This window comes from Eleutherodactylus coqui, chromosome 11, assembly GCF_035609145.1.
Source record: "Eleutherodactylus coqui strain aEleCoq1 chromosome 11, aEleCoq1.hap1, whole genome shotgun sequence".
Taxonomy (NCBI): domain Eukaryota; kingdom Metazoa; phylum Chordata; class Amphibia; order Anura; family Eleutherodactylidae; genus Eleutherodactylus; species Eleutherodactylus coqui.
Genome location: NC_089847.1, coordinates 121,985,568 through 122,008,484, shown reverse-complemented (window position 1 = coordinate 122,008,484; position 22,917 = coordinate 121,985,568). Strand labels below are relative to the sequence as shown.

At 46.3% G+C, this 22,917-nt stretch overlaps 1 protein-coding gene across 1 annotated transcript in view; it reads right to left on the bottom strand.

Moving 5' to 3' along the window:
• Nucleotides 1–22,917, bottom strand: part of TTC17 (tetratricopeptide repeat domain 17) — an 84,435-nt gene that overhangs the window by 48,556 nt on the left and 12,962 nt on the right. The window contains exons 4-14 of the mRNA XM_066583461.1: nucleotides 20,815–20,926; nucleotides 17,158–17,289; nucleotides 12,192–12,301; nucleotides 6,579–6,744; nucleotides 6,137–6,276; nucleotides 5,730–5,890; nucleotides 4,113–4,225; nucleotides 3,840–3,977; nucleotides 3,530–3,645; nucleotides 963–1,131; nucleotides 798–875 (exon numbers count right to left, since the gene is read on the bottom strand). Of these exons, the coding sequence (XP_066439558.1) occupies nucleotides 798–875; nucleotides 963–1,131; nucleotides 3,530–3,645; nucleotides 3,840–3,977; nucleotides 4,113–4,225; nucleotides 5,730–5,890; nucleotides 6,137–6,276; nucleotides 6,579–6,744; nucleotides 12,192–12,301; nucleotides 17,158–17,289; nucleotides 20,815–20,926 (1,435 nt within the window). The remainder of the gene's footprint in view (nucleotides 1–797; nucleotides 876–962; nucleotides 1,132–3,529; nucleotides 3,646–3,839; nucleotides 3,978–4,112; nucleotides 4,226–5,729; nucleotides 5,891–6,136; nucleotides 6,277–6,578; nucleotides 6,745–12,191; nucleotides 12,302–17,157; nucleotides 17,290–20,814; nucleotides 20,927–22,917) is intronic.

Genomic DNA, 22,917 nt, shown 5'->3' with positions numbered 1-22,917 from the left:
ATGCTGTCCTGGGACTGGAGGAGGCGGTAATACTACCTACTGTTGGTCTTCCGTGCTGATGCCCCTCTGATCCACAGTGGGGTCCTGTTCTGGGTCCTGTTTTTCAGCCATTCGAGATGGCCGACGCAGTCTTCGGGTTACCTAAGCCCCACACAGTGCACTGTTAGTGTTAGACTACCAATGCACTATATCTGCTCTCTAATTGGCTAGCACAGCTCACATGATCAGTGCTGCCCAATCAGAGAGCAGTGAACAGTGTGCACTAGGTAGCTCAAAAATTACATCTGCCATCTTGGATGATTGCATACAGGATCTTAAGCCAGTGGATTAGTGACATCAGCAGAGAATAACTTAGTGAATCCTGCACTGAGCAGGGAAGTTGGACCCGATAACCCTGGAGGTCCCTTCCAACTCTACCATTCTATGAGAACGGTAGGTAATATACCCCGCCTTTAAGTGCTGCGGCCCCTATTGAATGTATCATCTAATGGGTTAAAAGGCTGGAATCTGCATTATACTTGGTCCCTCCCATAGCAGCAGAATGCCAGCTGTAATATACTGATGACAACGCTCACCTGTTTATGAGTGTTTTCTGGTACTGCATCTGGGTTCTATTGAAGTGAATGAAGCTATACTACAATGATGCAATACCACACACAACCTGTGGACAGGTGTGGCACTGTTTTGCTTTGTTTTTTTTTTCGGGGGGGGGGGGGGGGGGGAATCTACTGCATTTTTTCAATTTTTCCCAATGCAATAAAGATGCCATTACTGTAAAACATCATAATTCTACAAACCTGAGCAAAAGAATGATATAAAGAAAGCTTCAGTTCATCTTCTGAAATGCTGAGGTTATTGAGGAGAGACTGTAGGGCCTGGAAGGGAAGAACACGGACGCCTGAGATGCTGTTCTGTAGCTATGAGAGCGGCCATGTATACAGCAATAAGACATTTGCATATACCTGCTGTGCATGTCTGTCTGGCTTCAGCTGCTGCAGGTCCAGTCGCCCTTCCACCTCCATTAGCAGTCGCTGGAGACTCTCGTTCTTGCGCATTTCTGGAAGGGAAGTGCAGTCCGGCGTGTGCAGGTCACTCCCTGTATCTATCTGCTTCAGGACAGCTGGGCTGACACTAGAGGAGAGGGAACATCAAGACAAATATTTCAGGACGGCACAGATCCGTGATGCGCTACCTGTGAAATCTTGACACGTGTCCGAAACTGCTAAGGAATTCTTCCTTAAAGGGGATATCCCACAAATAAAGTTTATATCAAAGGCCATTAAATGGAGTTTTCTGGAATTCTAATATTCTCCTCAGGATAGGTCATCAACATCCAATAGATGGGTGTCCGCCACTCAGGACCCCCGCTGGTCAACTGTTTGGAGAGACTGTGGCACCCAGGTGAGCGCTGCGTCCTCCTCCCAGGCTACTGACATCTTGTTAATTCACCATGTGGCCTATGAGCCACTCAGTCCCATTCATTTACTGTGGAGAAGTGACTCCTTGTAGGGAGGCTCTAGTACCCTGTTGTATCCAAGCTAGAGGCTGTACAAGATGTGATACAGGTGGGCATGGAGGCTCTAGTACCCTGTTGTACCACCTCTAGCTTGGATACAAGATGTGATATGGATGGGCATGGAAGCTCTAGTACCCTGTTGTACAGTCTGTAGCTACCAGTAGGATACAAGATATGATACGGGTGGGCATGGAGGCTCTAGTAGCCGGCTGTACCGCCTCTAGCTTGGATACAAGATGTGATGCGGGAGGGCATGGAGGCTCTAGTACCATGTTGTACCACCTCTAGCTTGGATACAAGATGTGATGATACAGGCTGACATGGAGGCTCTAGTGCCCTGTTGTACCGCCTCTAGCTTGGATACAAGATGTGATATGGATGGGCATGGAAGCTCTAGTACCCTGTTGTACCACCTCTAGCTTGGATACAAGATGTGATGATACAGGCTGACATGGAGGCTCTAGTACCATGTTGTACCACCTCTAGCTTGGATACAAGATGTGATATGGACGGGCATACTGGACACATGAGGCTGACTTACTATGAACACGCGATGAACGTGAATTCTCTGGAAAAAGAGATGCTACTTGGAATGCTCAGTAGTAAAAGGAAACAGGGAAGACAAGACACGTTGGCTGGACACCATGAAGGACACAGGAATGAACATCAAGCAATTGAAAGCAGCCGTAGAGAATAGAGAAGTATGAAGAGGACTGGCCTACAGAGTATCCAAGAGGCGGACACAACTGAACAGAAAGAATTGGAATTGTCCTGCTGCAGGAGAAACCCAGGGCCCAATGAACAAGTGTAAGGTCTGAGGCTTTCATCCTGCTACCTAACAGCAGTCAGGGTACAGTTAGCTATCAGGTTGGCTATCCAAGGATATACTTCCTTAGACCATCGCTGACCCACTGCCAAACCCGTCATACTGGATGATGGTGCAGGCGACATAAGGTTCATCACAGTGTCTCCAGACTCTTTCACGTCTGTCACATGAAACCATTGGTTGGCCTCTGATGAATGATAAGATGCTGGGCTGTGATCACGGGTCCCACTACAGGACATGAGGCCCTCATGGAGGCCATTTCTGACAGTTTGGTAAGTAGCCCTCTGGAGGTAAACCTGTAGGTCTCTGACAGCGTTCCTAGTGTTCCTCCGGTTCTGGTGCCAGTTTGATGCCCTTCTATGGCCCTGTCCAGCTACACAAGGAGAGCCAAGTCCTTGTGTCTGCTCTATGCTCTTCAGACTGTGCTAGTAGAAAGCAACGATCTACCATCCTGGAGGAGCAGGACTACCGTATAATTTGATTGGGTGCAGGTAGTGTCTTATGTTCCAGTAGTGACAAGGACACCAGCAAAACTAGAGAAGAATCAGTCAGGAAGGAGAAGCAGAGAAGAACTGTCTCCATTTCTATTTTGGGGGGGTCTTGCTGTTCCTCTTCAGTGCATCTGTTGTGACTTCATTTGCACCAAAGCAGGTGAAATGAATTCATGATCTCTTCTGCTTCCTAACTTGGCCAACTGGTATCGCTGAAGTGTAAGTGGCTTAGAATTACACTATGATGCCTAATGGTGCTCTTACACAGAGCGTCTGTCGGCTGTGAAACACACGTGGAGCTCCGCTGATTGCAGCCAGCACCAGTACTCAGCAGTACAATCCCCAAGACGAGGGGATTCTCTGTCTGTATTTCACAAGGAGGAGCACTGCCATGTAATAGAAGCCTAAGGCTGATTTTACACGGGCGATAAAAAATCGCATGATTTTCGCACGATCATGTGAGGATGCAGAATTATGAAGCCCATGCTTTTCAATGGTTTCCTTCACATTTATGATCTTTTCACAATATGTTTTTGCGAGAAAAAAAGCAGCCCTGACGCTCAGACATCTCCTGAGCAAAGTTGAGATATTGCTGCGATTTTCTGGCGGCGATATCACGATCGCCAGTGTGAAACTACGCTAAGTGTTACCATTATTATTTTGAATAATGTACAGTGACAACCCTTCATCACTTGCCTCAGACCGGGCTGCCCGGGAGGTAGGTAGTATTTTGGAAGCTCTTCAGGTGGAGGCACCGTTGGAAACCTTTTGGCACAATCTGTCTTCTTGGGCCATAGACTGTCTGTTTCTTGCTGAAAGAAAAAAATATTTTTCTCAACATTGAAATTGCTGTGTCAGCAAAAATAGTCCTGGACATACAAAATTGGAGCAGAAAACAGTAAAAGCGAGCTCCAACTATTATAAATTAGTTGGAAGTGCACTTTTATTATTGCACGTTAGTGACAATTGCCCTCCAAAAGGACAGAACTGCTATGATGCAACTTACATGAAACGAGGCCGCATCCAAGCCCCAAACTTTTATTGCAGAACGTGACACTGGGGAGCGCTGCAGCAAAATACTCTGATTTGCCTGGAGGTCTAAATTGATCGATGTCATCAGTGCTGAGGAAGTGTCATCACCAAACTGAAAAAAATGAGAAAAGAAAGGAGAAAGCAAAATACTGAAAAACATGTAAAAAGCTGAAACATTTGACTATTTTTTTTTTTTTAGCGCAGACGATTTCAGCCCATTGTTCTGCAGTCCCCACCCCCAACTTACCAACACATGATCCACATTTTCAAAAATATCTCCTCGGTGGTAACGTACTGGTAGATCCCACGGGCAGTGCAGACTGTGCTTACGGCTACCGATCTGGCAAATCTGATGGTTTCCTGTGTTGATGAAATAACAAAGCTTACGGCTCGCATTAGAAGGAAAAAAAGGACTAATTTCAGATGGGGCAATAAGAGAAGTCATGAAATACCAGGTTGACAGAGTCCTAAACACTTCACCGTCCGCCGCAAACACACTTTTATTATCACTTAATTCTATCCCTAAATCAGGGGACAGTCGGCATACTCCCATGCAGAACAAAATATAGAGAGCGCCTCAGGGGTCTAACAACATGGGGGTACAATCAGTATGTATTCCCGGAGTGTGGTAGTAGCAATGGGAAGCAACAATTAATTCTGCAAAATCTTCACTTAGGTCACTCCAATCCTCTTGTCTTCAAAAGGAGAGCTGAAGAAACACTAGGGGGGGGGGGGTTCTCAAAAAGAAGAGCTCCCCCAGATGAAAAAGGAGACATAAACCACAACCATCAAAAAAAGGTCCTGCGCTCTCTGAGTGATCGTGAAAGAGTGTAGAACACAGTGTAGTATCAGCGGATCAATAGCCAAATGACACTTACTTAGGAGGAGTGGGGTGTGTAGGTGACAGAAGCCCCCTCCTTGAAGTGTCCTGGATGATGCAAAAGCACGTCGTCAGTCAGGATCAGACGTGAAAATTTCTTTGTGTGTCACTAGCGCTCCGAGAGCGCAGGACCTTTTTTGAAGATTGGCTGACATGTATTTAATATGTATGGCAACCTGTTTTAATGACTATGCGCCGACCCTAGCCCTCCGACGGGAGGGGCTGAGCGCCGACCCTTGCCCTCCGACGGGAGGGGCTGAGCGCAGACCCTTGCCCTCCGACGGGAGGGGCTGAGCGCCGACCCTTGCCCTCCGACGGGAGGGGCTGAGCGCCGACCCTTGCCCTCCGACGGGAGGGGCTGAGCGCCGACCCTTGCCCTCCGACGGGAGGGGCTGAGCGCCGACCCTTGCCCTCCGACGGGAGGGGCTGAGCGCCGACCCTTGCCCTCCGACGGGAGGGGCTGAGCGCCGACCCTTGCCCTCCGACGGGAGGGGCTGAGCGCCGACCCTTGCCCACCGACAGCATGGGCTGAGCGCAGACCCTTCCCCACCGACAGCATGGGCTGAGCGCAGACCCTTCCCCACCGACGGCATGGGCTGAGCGCAGACCCTTCCCCGCCGACGGGATGGGCTGAGCGCAGACCCTTCCCCGCCGACGGGATGGGCTGAGCGCAGACCCTTCCCCGCCGACGGGATGGGCTGAGCGCAGACCCTTCCCCTCCAACGGGATGGGCTGAGTCTTGACTCAACCCTACCGGACGGACTGGCTGAGCCCTGACCCTACACTACCGGCAGGACAGCCCAACACCAACCTTGCTCTCCCACAATACAGCCATGCCCCAATTCCTTTCTTTCTTCCATCACTCCACCCATCACTCCTTCCTAGGAACCGTTCTCATGCAAGGACAATGTTCTCACCTTGTGCTGACATCTAAGGTCATGTAGTTCTTACATTTTCCCAGAAAGACATTGAAAGAAGCTTTACCTAGCTGAGCCTCCTTAGCCATTTGAGTCTCGTGGATGATGTTCCTGAGGATCTGCTCCTCCTGGATCAGCTTATGCTTCTCCAGAACCTCCTGCTGTCTCAGGTAATGATCATGCTGCTTCTGATATTCCTTCAGCTCATTCAGAGTCCTCTGAAGGGACCTGCGATCAGATGGATAGTGGAAGAGCCAATGCAACACATACAATTCCTAAAGGGTGCATTCACAATTTGCTAATTTGCTGCAGATATTATTCCAGATTTTGGTGCAGATCGGCAGCAGTTTTAACCCTTTTAATTGAATGATTGAAATCTGCTGTAGATCTGCACCAAAATTTGCAGCAAATCAGCGACACGTGAACGCACCCTTATACACAGATCCTTATTAGTATTATAGAGTAGCCACTCACCTGTGTTGTGCCTCCAACTTCTGCTCCAGCTTTTGCTGGCACAAGACAGCCTTCTTCCTTTTGTCAGCCTCATAGAAGAAAGGCCGTGATTCTAGGACTCGGTCGTAGCACAATACAGAGTGGTTATACTCTCCCAGCATCTACAACAAAGACAGTCTAAGTATCCAACACCTCATAAAATGTTAAAGGGGTATTGCTAAAATCAACCTTTATCATCAATCCAGAGGATAGGTGATAAAAGTCTGACGGGTGGGGGGGTCTCACTGCCGAGCCCCCACCAATCCCAAGAACGGGGGTTCTTTGTTCCCCTCTCCAGCAATGTGGGTGCATGGAGACTGAATGGAACGGTAGTTGCACATGAGCAGCGCTGCTCCATTCATTTCAATGGGGCCGATCAAAACATGACAAGACATCGTTGACAGAGAAACCCAAAAATACTCACTGCATATATATTTCCCAGGGTGTAGTGACTAACCAGGGAGTCCATAGACACATCCAGCCCCGGAGACACATCCAGCGCCGAATGAACTAGAATAGCAGCGTCGGCAGAGAAATGCGCTCGGTGCAGGACATTCGCCATGTTCAGTAGTGCAATATCTTTGTTGTGCCTGTAAGAGAGGGACAACCATAATACGACCATGCGCGAGCCGCCATCACATCACTTATGCAATAACTGAGGTCTGTCGAGTCCTTGATCTTTTCAGATGGGCTTTAGTGCTGTCAGCGGACATTATTCCCCTACTGCAGCGCTTCCCAACGCCAGTCCTCTCGCCACCCCAACAGGTCATGTTTTCTGGATTTCCAAAGTATTGGGGATTAAGCCGACGAGTGATCAAAGCTATGGAGCGTATTCGTGCATGAACAAGAATCGCGTTAGTCAACACGAAACCATTGTAATCAATGGTTTCATTTGCGGCCATGGTTTTCACGCCCGCAAAACATGATGTAATCACGGCTATGTGTTTAGGCCCTCACACGGGTGATGTAATTATGGTCAGTGCCCCAGGTGTTCTTACCATAGGATATCCTGCAAACAGGACTAGGACCTTTTAGGTGCAGTAGCCTGACCCGCCACTAGGGCTCAGTTCACATCTGCGTTAGGACTTCAGACAGAATCCTGTTTCTCTGTTCCATTTTTGGAGCACAGAAACTGAATTCATATGGAAAAAAAACTAATCAGTTTTTCCCCCAATGATTTCAATGGGGTTTTTTAAAAAACGGGAAGCTTCCGCTTGCTTCTGTTTTTTGTTTTCCGTTTTTCTTAACAGATCAAACAGCGCAGCCGGCAGCGTTATTTGCGTCGCTAAAAAATGGAACAGAGAAACAGAATTGACAGAAGCCTTAACGCGGGTGTGAACTGAGCGTAAGCAAAACCCTACGCAAACGGGAAGAATTCGCGGCCACAGCTTGGTTTTTCCAAGTTCATCTGCACAGGCAGGTAAATAGGAAAAATGATCATGAACGTCACGCTCCAGGGGACCACTAGAGGACAGGGCATGTAACTACACCCAGACAGCGCAGTAAGGCCCAATGTCCACGGGCGGATTTGATTTGCGGTACTCGCGCTGCAAATCCAGTCACCCATAGGGATGCAGTAGGTCCACAAAACAATTAAAAGCATGCGGATATCATTTTTCCCCAGGGTGCAGGGGAAAAAAATTAAAATCGCAGCATTTTCAATTTTCTCCAGATTCACACATGGATGGAAGCAAACAATGGAAGCCATCCAATCCATGGCACGGGCAAGCAGGAGATTAAAAAAAAAAAAGCACTGCACATCCACCGTGCAGAAGAAAGAAGATCCGGCTGGGACGCAGGAGACCAGCAGAGTCTGTTCTATTTTTGGGCATTTAGCGCTCCTCATCAATGATAAGGAGCGCTAAAAGCCAGCGTCGGCCGCAACGAAAGGCGGCGAAGCGCCACAATTTAAATCGCGGCACTTTACTGCGTTTATGTGTGAAGGAGGCCTAAGGAGGCGTTCATATAGCGTTATCGTACACAGTGTAATACGCTTGGGGGTTCTGCGACAGCAGCGGAAAACAGCGAAGGAATCCCCGAATGGAAACACAAAGAACCATTCGCTGTTATTGTGTAACGGCACCTCTTTGGTCTCCGCTTGTTTCCGCTTTATTTGGAGTATAGAATAGCGCAATCAACCACTTTTTTTAAAAATCAGATATTTACTAATTTTCCACTAAAAGTACAAATAAATCAAAAACCCCAACAGACGGGTGGTGGATTGTGGTCCAGCTCTTTGGCAAAAATGGACCTATCTTCCGCTCGGTCGGTACAAGCGGCACATATCCAAAGATTTTCACAAAACGCTATTTAGAAACAATACTAGGAAATCGCCTTGTGCAATGTGACATGCAGACCCCTGAACCCCACCAGAGAGTCTGAACAAACCCCCAGGTAACCGTAACCCCCATTGAAAAGCCTCGTCAATAGGTGAGGAAGACCCCTCATGGGAAGCAAGGAAAGTGAGGCCATACCGGGAGAGTCCAGCCACGGGGGCCACGAGTTTCTCAAATTTGTTGGGGAGGAGGGGAGGGGTGTTCTTTTTTTCCAACACAAGAGTAGCATTCACTTTATTGACACATTCCCATAGGGGGCGTCGCACACGACCGGATTTGAATTGCGGATTCCGCGATTGTATGATTCACGGTAATCCGCTGATCAGCCAAATGCATTGGATTACAATTCTGCTCACATTACCGGGTCGGAATTGTGTAATCTGCTCGCGGAAAATAGAACGCAGCATGTACTATTTTGCCGCGGAATTCACGATACAGTTCCCCTTTATGGTCTTTGCCCGCGGATATACCCGCAGTTCCCATGCAATTACACTGCATATGGGCTGCGGCTGCCTGTGGCATCGCTAAGCGACGGCGCAGGAAATATATATGTATTATAAAGAAAGGGTGTACTGTGCAAGACCGCCTGCGTCAGTATGTGATCATACGCAGTACATTACGCCGCCATAAGCAGGGTCACGGCCGGGCTCACAGCTGGAATCCACATACGGCCGTGTGAGCCTGACCTAAGGGGGGGGTGGGATCAGATAACCAGTGCAGGGCTATTAACTTACTTGCCTGATATAGAAGTCATCCTACAGCCGTCTTTCTGTATTCATCAATTGACGGTCTAAGGACTGACAGTGCGTTCTATCTTGGCGCGCATTATGGACGCTAAACACTATTGTGTACTCGTTGCGTGCCGTGCCCGTATATCTTGCAGCCCACACGCTGATGTGAGCCTGTCCGAAGCGTGTGATACGTGTTACAGGATCCAGGGCGATAAGCAACTTCAAATATTCTGCTGATGGTTTCTACAATAGTACGCCAGTAACTAGCAAAACACGTCCAAGTCCACAACATATATATCTCTGCCTGCTCCACCTGACAGCGAGAGTCGGCACATACATCGAAAACCGAGTGTTCTGTAGACTCCATGGAGAAGGAATAATTGTGATAGGCGTTTGCCCCCACTTAGTAAGACCAGCTTCCAACATGCCCATCCGTTGCTCACCAGTGATACGTAGGTCCCACGTCCTCCTCCAATGTAGTTTTAAGCAACAAAGGATATTTGGGCAAACAGTCCTGAAGGAGAGAGCAGATGATTGCAGATGGCACATCTATGGCAGCATTGCCCTGAACCCGCAGATCAGACCTTCTACAATATATAGAGAAGGCATGACGGAGCTGTAGCTATTGGTGAAATCCTGTGGGGTAGCTGATAATAGTCTTGGAACTGCTCAAAAGACTTAAACCCCCACCAGAGGAAAATAATTGGTGTTCGTACATAGCCGCCCCCCCCCCTCCCCCCAAGTGTCAAACCCAGCAAGCATTACACTAAGGTAAGTTTGCATTCTCCGACCTATCGCACCGGATATTCCGCACAGCCCACTATACCACACAACTTTTACCTTATCCCATACTTTCTGAGTTAGATTGCGTGTGGGCAGTTACTAAATTTACTGACCTCTAATGCTGATAACAAGGGTTCAAACCTGCCATGTGCCCGAGGACAGATCTAAGCACTCCTTATACACCCCAACCCCTGAAATGCTACATTGGGCAAGATTTCTCACGCCATACCAGGTCTCTAAATAGGGCATCTATATGATAAAATACATCCACGCTGGAGAATTGTGCAGCAGGTTTGGTAATTGAGGCATTGAGATCATTATTTTGAGTTTTGTTCGGCCAATCACCAAGAGCGTCAACTTACACCACACCGCCATCTTTTGTTTAAAGGTTAGTAACAGAGGATGAACATTAAAGGGGTTGTCCCGCGAAAGCAAGTGGGGGTATACACTTCTGTATGGCCATATTAATGCACTTTGTAATGTACATCGTGCATTAATTATGAGCCATACAGAAGTTATTCACTTACCTGTTCCGTTGCTGGCGTCCCCGTCTCCATGGTGCCGTCTAATTTTCAGCGTCTAATCTCCCGATTAGACGCGCTTGCGCAGTCCGGTCTTCTCCCTTCTGAATGGGGCCGCTCGTGCCAGAGAGCTGCTCCTCCCCATAGCTCCGCCCCGTCACGTGTGCCGATTCCAGCCGATCAGGAGGCTGGAATCGGCAATGGACCGCACAGAAGACCTGCGGTCCACCGAGGGTGAAGATCCCGGCGGCCATCTTCGCAAGGTAAGTAAGAAGTCACCGGAGCGCGGGGATTCGGGTAAGTACTATCCGTTTTTTTTTTTTAAACCCCTGCATCGGGTTTGTCTCGCGCCGAACGGGGGGGCTATTGAAAAAAAAAAAAAAAGTTTCGGCGCGGGACAGCCCCTTTAAGGATCTCGTAGTCCTGGGGCGATGCGGACACCACCAATCCCAAATACTTCGACTTGGGAGACCTTTGGGATCAGTCTCCCAGACACAGTCGGCGGAGCCTGCAGTGGATCCACTGGTAAATGGGTGCATTTATTCCAATTTATATTAAACCCAGAAAGTAGCCCAAAATGATCTATCAGGGTCCTAACATTCTCCAAGAAAGGGCCAGTATCCCCCATAAATAATACCAGGTATAAAGTGCCACTTTTTCCATCTGATCCCCATATTGAAACCCTTTAATACCTTCATGCTGCCTAGTAGCTACTGCCGGGGGCTCTAATACTACTGCAAAATGAAGCCGGGACGATAAGCACCCCTGTCGTGTTCCTCTCTGTAAAGGCCCTTTTACACACAATGATTCGCTATAACGGCCGAACGACTGAACGAACCTCTGACAATTTTGCATAAAATTACATGTAAAGATAATGGCTTTTAATCCTCTGTATTTCCCTCAACACAGCGAGTCCTTCTACACGCCGGGCTTGGCCACGGCCCCCAATACGTTATTCTTTACTCCAAATAAAACTGCAAACAAACGGAAACCTTGTAAAACGGACACCAAAATGTGTCCATTTCACAATACAAGTGAATGATTCCTTTTTTTCCTGTTCAGAAACTCTGTCAGAACGCTGTTTTCAGCTGCTGTCACAGCATGTGATGCCATCACCGGCTCCATTGAAAACAATGGGAGATGCGAAGACACGTCCAGATACAGGACATGCCACGATTTGTACGAAGCGTGTATGACCACATTCAAAAGAATGGGGTTCATATTTGTGCGAGACTTATACTAGTAATTATTAGGAAATTATAGTATCCGCGCTTCTGGTGGCGCACTGCACCACCCAGCTGTGCTACATGCACCTCACACACAGCACTGCTACATACATTGTTCATCCCATACAGCAGTAATCAGAGGCAACACAGCACTAGAGATGAAGGACCTGTGATGATGTCACTGTCATGCTCCTTCCCTGATCACGACAGTGACACTCATCCTAAGTGAATGGCTTAAATGCTCCGCCCCTGATCACATAATCGTCATGCGATCAGGGGCGGAGCATGTAAGTCACTTACAAACCCACTCACTCACTCACGGACGGACAGGTCCTCGTTAGTAGTATGATTACCGATGGAAGCTTTAGTAAAATATACACCTAACACTGGAACATTTTTTCCTACAGTTTCAATATCAACCAGCATGAAATCTGGCTTACCTTGAAGAAAAGTGCAGTGCTCTCATGGCGCATTCAACCACGTGAAACGGCTCGTTCTTTATCCTCCAGTAGAACGACGCCAAGTTATAAAGGACCCAGGAAGTTGTATTCTGCAAAATATACAGTAAGAAGCAATGATTACCATGACCACTTCCTGTAGTTTATAGTAACAAGCGGCACGGACATGTATTCTATAGAACATTAACTCCTTGATGACCGAGACAAACAGTAATTTATTTTACCTTTCTGTGTACCGGCAGTCATACTTTCTAACGTTTTTGTTCGCCATAGCTGTATGGGGCTTTGTTTTTTGCAGGACAAGCTGGACTTTACATAGGTGGCAGTTTTCGGTATATACACACGAGCAGTCAATTTATATACATTTTTATTTTTGCAAAAAAAAAACAAAAATGCAAAAGAAAAAAACCCCAAAACAGTTCCACTGATCGGCAATTATGTTGTGAGTATATTTCAAATGTGGTTAAAGAGGTTTTCCCAGCAATGACACTCATCCCTCGGGCCGGCTTCACACGGATGTATTTGTGTGCGCTATACACAGAGAATAGAACCATTGATTTTATTGGGTTTGTTCATATACGCGTATTTTAGTGTCCGTATTTCGGTCGCGCAAAAAAAGACAGACCATGCTTTATCTTTCTACGTATTTGCGCACTAAAGGTTTCTATAGAGGTGAAGGAGGGGGATGCACACAATACACAAGAAGAATAGGGGAGAAATGCCTGATCGCTGGGGGTCCAACCGCTGGGATACATAGCATTCACGTCTGCACACCCCGAGTTCTCCATTTGGATGGGGCTGTGATGCGCATGTGTGATTACCAGTCCTTTCACTTCTATGAGACAGGAAGAGTGCCAAGTTTACTGATCCCACCTGTCAGGCTTATGGGGGATCGAAGCCTAAGCAATCAGATATTCTTCCCCTAACCTTTGGGACTTGTAGTTAAAGGGAACCTGTAAGGTCCTTTATGCTTCCCTCTCTGGGGGCAACAAAGTGTAGTGACAGACGCGCCGCTTTTAGCAGTCTGTCCCTTATGTAAATCAGTGCAGTTCTTCAATATACACAAACTAAACTCTGTAGTGCTCAGCGAGCATCGCCTGAGAGGAGTCCAATGAAACGCACACTCCTATCAACCTCCAGCCACTGATTGACAGGTTTCTCTGTGTGCACAGTAATAGAGAGGGACCTGTCAATCAGCGGCTGCAGGGAGTGTCAATATCATTGCACTCTTCTCTGGCAGCACTGGCCACAAACTGAAAAGTTTTAAAGGGGTTGTCCAGGGTTAGAAAAACATGGCTGCTTCTTCCAAACTCAGTGTCTCCCTTGTCCATAGGGTTGTGTCTGTTACTGAAACTCAGCCCCTAATCACTTCAATGCAGCTGAGCTGCAATACCACACACAACCCTATGGACAAGGGTGGCGCTGTGTTTATGAGAAAGCAGCCATGTTTTTCTAACCCTGGACAACCCTTTCAACATGGAAATTCAAAGAAAAAAAAAATGGATCCACATGTGATAGACTACTGAAACCAGCATGTCTGCCATTACACTGCGTTGTCCAGAGAGTGCAGAACAATGGACTCGACAGGTTCCCTTGAACCCCTTCCCGCTATAGATATACATTTTTTTTTAACTTTGTTTTATTTAACAGAATACAGAATCACGGTACAGAGCACATTTGTTTAGATAAAAGCATTGTACATAGCATTGAGTATTTCTTTTGTGAATAATATATGTGCGTACAAATACAACTAAATTTGTTCTGCACCTACATAAACTGGTCATTAAAATATTGCTTTTTTGTTTAATTTTACTTGGTTGCTTACTGAACAGTTGAATAACAGTAAGGGGGGGAGGGAGTATTGGAAAGCCCGCGCCGGGCAGTCGCTCAATGCCTTATGAAAAAGACAAGGGGGATATATCAGAGATACAAATGGAATGTGGGTAGGGATAAGGGACATGCGGAGTGTAGATGGGGGAGGGGAAGGATAAGAGTCTGGATAAAGCTCAGGTTGCTGATAAAGTTTGTCGGTTGATGAGCCAAAGGCCCCAGATCTCCTGAAACCTACCCGGGCATCCCCTGTTCTTATAGATAATTTTTTCAAATGGAGTGACATCATTTATTAATTTTATCCATTGTGTTAGTAGGGGTGGATCTGCAGCCATCCAGTGCAGTACCACCACCTTGCGGGCCAGGAACAGTATTTTCTTGAGAAAGATGCGTGTATATTTGGGCCATTGATCTTCCGGCAGTAAACCAAATAGAATTATCCTGGGATCCATTGATATAGTAAATGGGGATAGTAAAAGTGAGTTTGTAAAGGCTGTAATGTCAGACCAGAAGTTGTTTATTGGTGGGCAATCCCAGATTAGATGCCAGAAATTCGCCCCGGGTTGGTGGCATCTGTGGCATGAGTTTGATGGGATGTTGCCCATTTTGTGTAATCGGCTAGGGGTGAGATAAGCTTGATGGATTATATAAAGTTGGATCAGTTTATTATTCACGGCAGGAGAGACAGACAGGTGGGATTCCATGATGTCTGTCCAATCATCAGTTGTAAGAGATGGGATAGCGAGGGTCCATTTATTAAAGACTGGAAGCGGGTTGTGGCTTATTTTGGCTGAAAGCAAATGTGTATAGAGTGCCGAAATCAAGCCCTTGGGGCCCTGAGATTTAAGGATTCCGATGGTAGGGAAATTGGATATCTGAGTAGAATTGGGGGGGAACGGAGTGGTCAGTGCGTGCCTGAGTTGAAAAAATCTGAACAGCTGGAGGTGTGGGGATTGTGTTGAGTCGCGCAGCTGAGTGAATGTAGGGAGTATACCGTCTGTGTATACATCTCTCAGCGAGATGACCCCCAGACTCCTCCAGTATTGGGGGTCTGGGACTGACTGCAAAGCCGCCAGGCCTGGATTGTTCCAGAGAGGTAGATCGGATACCGTATCATCGAATCTCTGGATAGATTTTGTTTCTCTCCATACACTCAGCGCCAGTCTGTGGATTGGCAATAAATCTGAGGGGTTTGAACAATCAGGGAACTCCAGATACGCCAACAGATTGCCGCCCTTCACTTGATGTTCAAGGTATTGGTCTGTGGTGGGTTTTCCTGTGTTTTGGAACCACGGACGGATATTACGAAGCTGGCCAGCTAGATAATATAGTCTGAGGTCTGGGAGGGACATTCCAGCCTGGTTCTTGGGTCTCTGCAGTGACATTAGACTTAGTTTGGGTCTCGATGAGCCCCAAATAAATGAGGAGATGTGGGAGTTTAGGGAATGGAAGTACCGTTTGGGGACTATCGTAGGCATGTGCTGTAGTATATATAGGCATTTCGGCTGTATAGCCATTTTGACTAGGTTAATGCGTCCTGCAACTGATAGGGGCAGCCTGGACCATTGTTTAAGTTTGTGTCTAATGGTTTCAAATAGAGGGTTAATGTTTTCTTCCAAGGCTTTGTTGTGGTTTCGGGTTATATTTATCCCAAGATATTTAAACGTGGATACCACTGCCAGGCCATATCTAGCTACTGAGGGGTCTATCACAGGATAGATATACATTTACGTTATGTAGCGTCAGGATATGTATGAAGAGAGATCGCCTGGCGATCTCTTCATACAGTGCGGGCATCACTTGTTTATTACAGCCCACACCCTGCGGCAATAGCTCCGATCAGCTGTGCGGCTGATCAGAGTCATTAAAAAAAACACCGAACGATGTTCAAGGGTCACGTACAGGGCCCCCGTGATGAGATCCACAGGGCTGTCTTGGCAGAATGCCTATCAAGACATCCCCGTGGGGTGGCTTGATAGACCGCCTGCCGGATAACAGTATGATGTAATGCTATGGCTTTACATCCTACTGCAGGAGCGATCATAGCATCGCTGGTTGTTGTCCCCTAGGGGAACTAAAAATAAATAAATTAAAAAAATCAGAATAAAGTTTTATTAATTATTAAAAATAAATGTTCAAAAAACCCCGCTTTTGCCATATATACAGTAAGAGAATCTAAATAATAAAACAAAAATACATATTTGGTATCGCTCCCTCCGTAAAAGTCCAATCTATCAAAGTAGCACATTATTTTCCCGGCACGGTGAACATCATACAGAAAAAAAAATAAAGAACGCCAGAAATGCGCTTTATTGGTCACCCTGTCTCCCAGAAAAAAATGCAATAAAAAGCGATCAAAAAGTTGTATGTATTCCGAAATGGCACCAACGTAAACTACAGGACGTCCCGCAAAAAATATGCCCTCGCACAACTGTGTCAACGGAGAAATAAAAAAAGTTGTTGCGCGCAGAAGATGGTGGCAGAAGATAATTTTAAAAAATGAAATCTCTTTAAAAAAAAAAACCCAAAAAACCCAAGTAGTACAGCAAAAAAAAAAAACAAAAAAAAACCTATACAAGTTTGGTATCGTAGCAATCGTACTGACCCATAGAATAAAGTTATCATGTCACTTTTGTTGCAGTTTGTGTGCCGTAAAAACCAGACGCACTGAAAGATGGCGGAATGACGTGTTTTTTTTTCATTTTACTCCACTTAAACATTTTTTACATTTTTAGTACATTGTAGGGTACATTACATAATACCATTGCAAAATACAACTTGTCCCGCAAAAAACAACAAGCCCTCATACAGCGACGCCGATGGATAAATAAAGGAGTTATGATTTTTTAGAAGGGTGAAGGAAAAAAAGGGCCGCATCATTAAGGGGTTAATAAAGTTTATCAATTGTTAAATAATTGCATTGACTTTTTTAATCTCTCTCATCAGGAGATTTGTGTTTGATTTTAAAGGGAATCTGTCAGTAGATTTATAAAGTCCGAGCCGCGGTCAGGATCATGCTGGGAGTTGTAGTCTTCCAACGGCTGGAGCGCCGCAGGTTGGGCGGACGCTGGTGCAGGTATATAAAGCTTCATATATACTTACACAGTCTGTTCCATACCTTCACAAGGGCCTCATGTAGTCGGTGACCAATGTCATCCACATTCTTCCCCATCTTCTGGGACAGGGAGCTGAACACAGGATCTTCTTTAGGTAGCAGCGGCGCAGAAAGGTTCTTCCTTTCCTGAATACCCTACAGAGAGAGATCAAGAAAATCATTACTTCAATGAAGATGATGGCAGACACACGAGGGCCTCACAGATAACACTAGGGGCGCTCATTGCAACAAATCAGGATCAACTTTCACTTTTCTAGTCTTGTCTGGTTCACTTTTTCACACTGTGCGGTTTTCAGCCAATATTTTGCGCCGATTTCTTAAAATATCCAAGTTGTATTTTCCAATTAAAGTACCATAGAATGTACTGGAAAACGTAAGGAAATTCTAAGTGGAATATAATGGAAAAAAAACGCAATGTCGCCATCTTTGGGTGGGGGGGGGGGTTTATGGCTTACACACTGCAGAAAAAAAACGACAACTTTACTCTGTGGGTCAGTAGGGTTATGGCGATACCAGATCCCTCTAACTCTTTATTTGCTGCACTTCTTTAAAAATAAAATAACTGAAAACAAATTTATTTTCGGCCGCCATCCTTCAAACCGGTAGCTTTTTTTTCCCCTACTTTTCTGTCAATATAGCTGTGTGAGGCCGTCCGGGTAGTTTCTACTGGCACCGTGCTGGAGTGCATGCAGCTTATTGATCGCTTTTTACAAAAAATGTTCTTGGAGACGGGGTGACTAAAACAAGCGGAGTTCAGTGCTGTGCAGTTATTTTATGGATGCAGAAATACCATATGGAATCTTGTATCCAAGCTAGAGGTGGTACAACAGGGTACTAGAGCCTCCATGTCTGCCCGTATCACATCTTGTATCCAAGCTAGAGGCGGTACAACAGGGTACTAGAGCCTCCATGTCTGCCCGTATCACATCTTGTATCCAAGCTAGAGGCGGTACAACAGGGTACTAGAGCCTCCATGCCCGCCTGTATCACATCTTGTATGCAAGCTAGAGGCGGTACAACAGGGTACTAGAGCCTCCATGCCCGCCCGTATCACATCTTGTATCCAAGCTAGAGGAGGTACAACAGGGTACTAGAGCCACCATGTCTGCCCGTATCACATCTTGTATCCAAGCTAGAGGCGGTACAACAGGGTACTAGAGCCTCTATGCCCACCTGTATCACATCTTGTATACAAGCTAGAGGTGGTACAACAGGGTACTAGAGCCTCCATGCCTGCCTGTATCACATCTTGTATCCAAGCTAGAGGCGGTACAACAGGGTACTAGAGCCACCATGCCCAACTGTATCACATCTTGTATCCAAGCTAGAGGCGGTACAACAGGGTACTAGAGCCTCCATGCCCGCCTGTATCACATCTTGTATCCAAGCTAGGGGCAGTACAACAGGGTACTAGAGCCTCCATGCCTGCCCGTATCACATCTTGTATACAAGCTAGGGGCAGTACAACAGGGTACTAGAGCCTCCATGCCCGCCTGTATCACATCTTGTATCCAAGCTAGAAGTTGTACAACAGGGTACTAGAGCCTCCATGCCCTCCGTATCACATCTTGTATCCAAGCTAGAGGCGGTACAACAGGGTACTAGAGTCTCCATGCCTGCCCACATCACATCTTGTATACAAGCTAGAGGTGGTACAACAGGGTACTAGAGCCTCCATGCCCCCCGTATCACATCTTGTATCCAAGCTAGAGGTGGTACAACAGGGTACTAGAGTCTCCATGCCCCCCGTATCACATCTTGTATCCAAGCTAGAGGTGGTACAACAGGGTACTAGAGTCTCCATGCCTGCCCACATCACATCTTGTATACAAGCTAAAGGTGGTACAACAGAGTACTAGAGCCTCCATGCCCCCCGTATCACATCTTGTATCCAAGCTAGAAGTTGTACAACAGGGTACTAGAGCCTCCATGCCTGTCTGTATCATATCTTGTATCCAAGCTAGAGGCGGTACAACAGGGTACTAGAGTCTCCATGCCTGCCCGTATCACATCTTGTATCCAAGCTAGAGGCGGTACAACAGGGTAGTAGAGCATATATAAGAAATAAATGATTCTTTTGCTCTGACATTGTAATCACTTAAGGCCCTTTTATATGCAACGACTATCGCTCAAAATTCGTTCAAATGGATGAAAATGAGCGATAATCGTTAGATGTAAACGAAGGCATTGTGCAGTTACATGTAACGATCGTCGCTAATTTTCGGTCGTTTGAACAAATTTTGAGCGATAATCGTTGCGTGTAAATGGGCCTTAACACAAGCTAGTAGATGAGCAGAAGTTGTCTGAAAAGTTCGTGGCTCTTTTAAGTTTAGTAAATTTATGTTGTCTAAATAAGAGACACGATGAGTAAATCTGATCTGCCCCTATGACCATGCGGGGGATTTAGAGCCTTGTATCAGTGGAATGAAGTCACAACCTCTAAAATACTGAGACTATAAATCAATCAGCATGGGAATCTGAGTCTATTTGGGTTACACAAAAACATGATGCTTTCCAAGAGTGGATATTCATAAAGCGGTTCTCTCACAGAAGCAAATTATCCCTTACCCACAGGATAATGAATAACTTGCAGGATGAGGGGAGGGGGATTCTGACTGCTGGGACCCCCACTGATCCTGAGGACGGGGGTCCAATGTGTCTGGCACTAAAGGAGCGGCAGTCACATATGTGTGCTGCTGATTCAATCATTTCAGTGGAACTGCTGGAAATAAGTCAAGTGCTCGGTTATCTCCAGCTGTCCCACTGACATCAATGTAACACCACACCAAATCCCTGGACACACTGGACGACCATTCTTGGGTTTAGTGGTGGTCTCAGTGGTGAGATCCCCCACCGATCAGCAAGTTAAGACCCATTTACACGGAGCGATGATCGCTCGAAGGTCGCTCAAACGGTAGTTTGAGTGACAGCTTTAAGCGATCATTTTGCATAAACTTTTAAGTAGCTACTCAGCTACTTAAAGGCAATTAAGTGTGCAAATAAAGCCTTAGCTGAAAGCAGTTAATAGCCTGGGGGCTCTTATCTGCTTTCAGTTCTTTTGTTCTCCAGTGGGAAACAATGCTATTAGCACTCCCCGCGGAGAACTGCTGATAAGGCTGAACAACGATTTTTAGGTTGGACTAAATTTAACGATCAGCTAGCAGTGCACGATGGGCGCGGGTTTAGACGATTATCGTTCAAACAGTCGCTTTTTAGTGTTTTTGAGCGATCATCGCTTTGTGTAAATGGGCCTTTAGTCCCTATGCTTTGAATAGGACATAACTTTATCTCATGGATTGTCTCCTTTTTTTATTTGTTTTTCTTAATCAATATCCCAAAAAGTTCTCAGTCTCTGAATGTAGCAAAAATGCCACTGACAGCAAACGGAGATGTAGAAAAAAGTGTAACATTAATTTACCTTTTCTTCAGGAGAAAGTTACAGAACGTTTTCCAATACAATGAAAAAAAACTTAACTGACAACCCCTTTAACTGACAACCCCTTTAACTGACAACCCCTTTAATGATAACTTCTAGCTCTACGGCTGCAGGCAGCTCTGTAGGGCCTATGAGGTGCTGCTCACCTTTACGTCTGCACTACTTCTTATACATGAGGCCCAATGTCACTAATGATCCAATGTCAAAATGTTAAGAGTTTGTACCCGAAGGTGCTGAAAAGCGTGAATGCTGAACGGAAGCTCTAGGATCCGGGTGCAGTCTGGCTGCTTCAGGTCTGGGGGTAGCGGACTATGTATGTCCACGTAATCCTCTGAGCTGTGAATTAAAACGAGAGGATCAAGAAACATTTCAAAAATAAATAACATAGTTACATTTGGTTAAAAACAAAGTAAAAGTTTATTCCACACTTAGGCCTCCTACCCACGGCCGTGTCAGACTCCGCCAGCAGGATATCGGAGCGGAGTCCGACATGGCGCCCCACAAAGACCCCATACTCACCTCTTCGGATCTGCCAGGAGAGTCCTGTCCGGCAGGCCGGCGCGCATGTGCAGTGGAAGACGCGCCGGCGATGGGCGGTGATGCGTAATCACGCGATACTTCCAGTGTGCTTACAGCGGAAGTATCACGTGACGGACGGCTTCCACTTACTACAATGGAAGCCGGCTGTGCGTTTTTCCGCGTTAAATAGAACATGCCGCGATTTCTTTCACGCTGCGGAATTCCGCTGTAGAATCCCGCAGCGTGAACATTGCAAGGGAAAAAGCTATTAGGTTCAATAGAACCTAACAGCTGCGTGAAACGCGGCAGAAATCCGTCCGTGGAAATTAGCCCTTACTATAAAAGGATTGCCCAAGAAAGCAAGTTATCCCCTCATCGGTTGCCGTCTTCAATACATGGAAAATCTGTGAGCCTCCATTGGGCTCTAAGCTGCCGTGTGGATTCATCGGCACCACACAATTGTGTTGGCAGGGGGGAGGTGGGGGATCTGGGCGCTGAAGGGTGCACCCATTACAATCCCCTCCACTAGCTGCTTAGCTGCTGCAGTCAGCCTTGACCGCAGCATCCAAGTAGTTAAATGGCTGCGATTGGAGCTAGATCTGATTGTGGCCGATGCATGTTAAAGCAGCCGACGCTCACTGGGTATCACAGCAGTTAAATGGTAGCCGTTTAAAAGCCAATCTTGCAAGGTGCCTTCATTCAACACTGATGTCTATAGGAGGTACTCAGAGCACCAAGAAGCGAGCGCCCTCAGCCGTCTCATAGACATTAATGGGGGAGTGAAGTTCTATACACCAGAGTTGGGGGCCAAGTTTTCTATTCTCAAGACCGGCGAGGGTCTGAACAATATATATTTTATCTATTCACTGACAGAAAGCTCAGATCTGGAAAATGGACAATTAAAAAGACAATTGTTAGAAAGTAAAAAATTATTAATTATAATTGTTAGGGCTTTGGTTACTCAAGCCACGCCTCCCCCCCTTTTATTCCCTGCTCACATGCTTCACAGAAAACTCTGCTCAGAATTTTGATCTCGCCATGAGGAAAGAGTCATCTGCAAGACTAATAAGCATGTTCATGCTTCTTGAAGATTCCTTAAGGTCCATTTACACGCATTATCACTCAAAATTCGTTCAAACAAATGAGCGATAATCATTGCGTGTAAACGCGGGCATCGTGCATTTTTTATCTGAATGATGATTTTAAGGTGAGCTTAAAATCCATCTTTCAGTTGCAGAGAGAAAAATTATATCTCTCAATAGACCATATGCTGTGTTCTCAGTGGAACCCGAGAGATTACATTGTGTTCTGCCGGCAGCCCTGACGAGAACAATGCAGCTGTGTGCAGAGCCCAGCCCACATGCTTGGCTCTGCAAACAGCTCTCAGAGGCCCTTTAACATGCAAATGAAGATGATAAAGTGTTAATGGACATTAGTGTCCATTAACACTTTATGCAAAATGATCGATAAAACGTTCAATCCTTTAAAAGATCTTTGCGTGTAAATGGTCCTTTATGAAAGAGCCAAGGATTAGTCCAACTGACGGACAACGAGGCTATCTCTTGTGCGGAAATGCCAGCACATCCGCAGCAGTAATCCACGTGTGGACTTCGCATTCCTGACAGATTCTTTTCTAAATAAGTTTGAGTCCCCACACACAAATCATGAGCAAGTGAACATATCGCTGAATGGTGACTTTAGTCGCACCACCAAAAAATGTGCGCAATTTGCTGTCGCAAGTCTCATGACTATTTTAGGGTGTATTTTGGCTGGGAGTGACCTGTAATTTAAGATCTGCAACACGCATT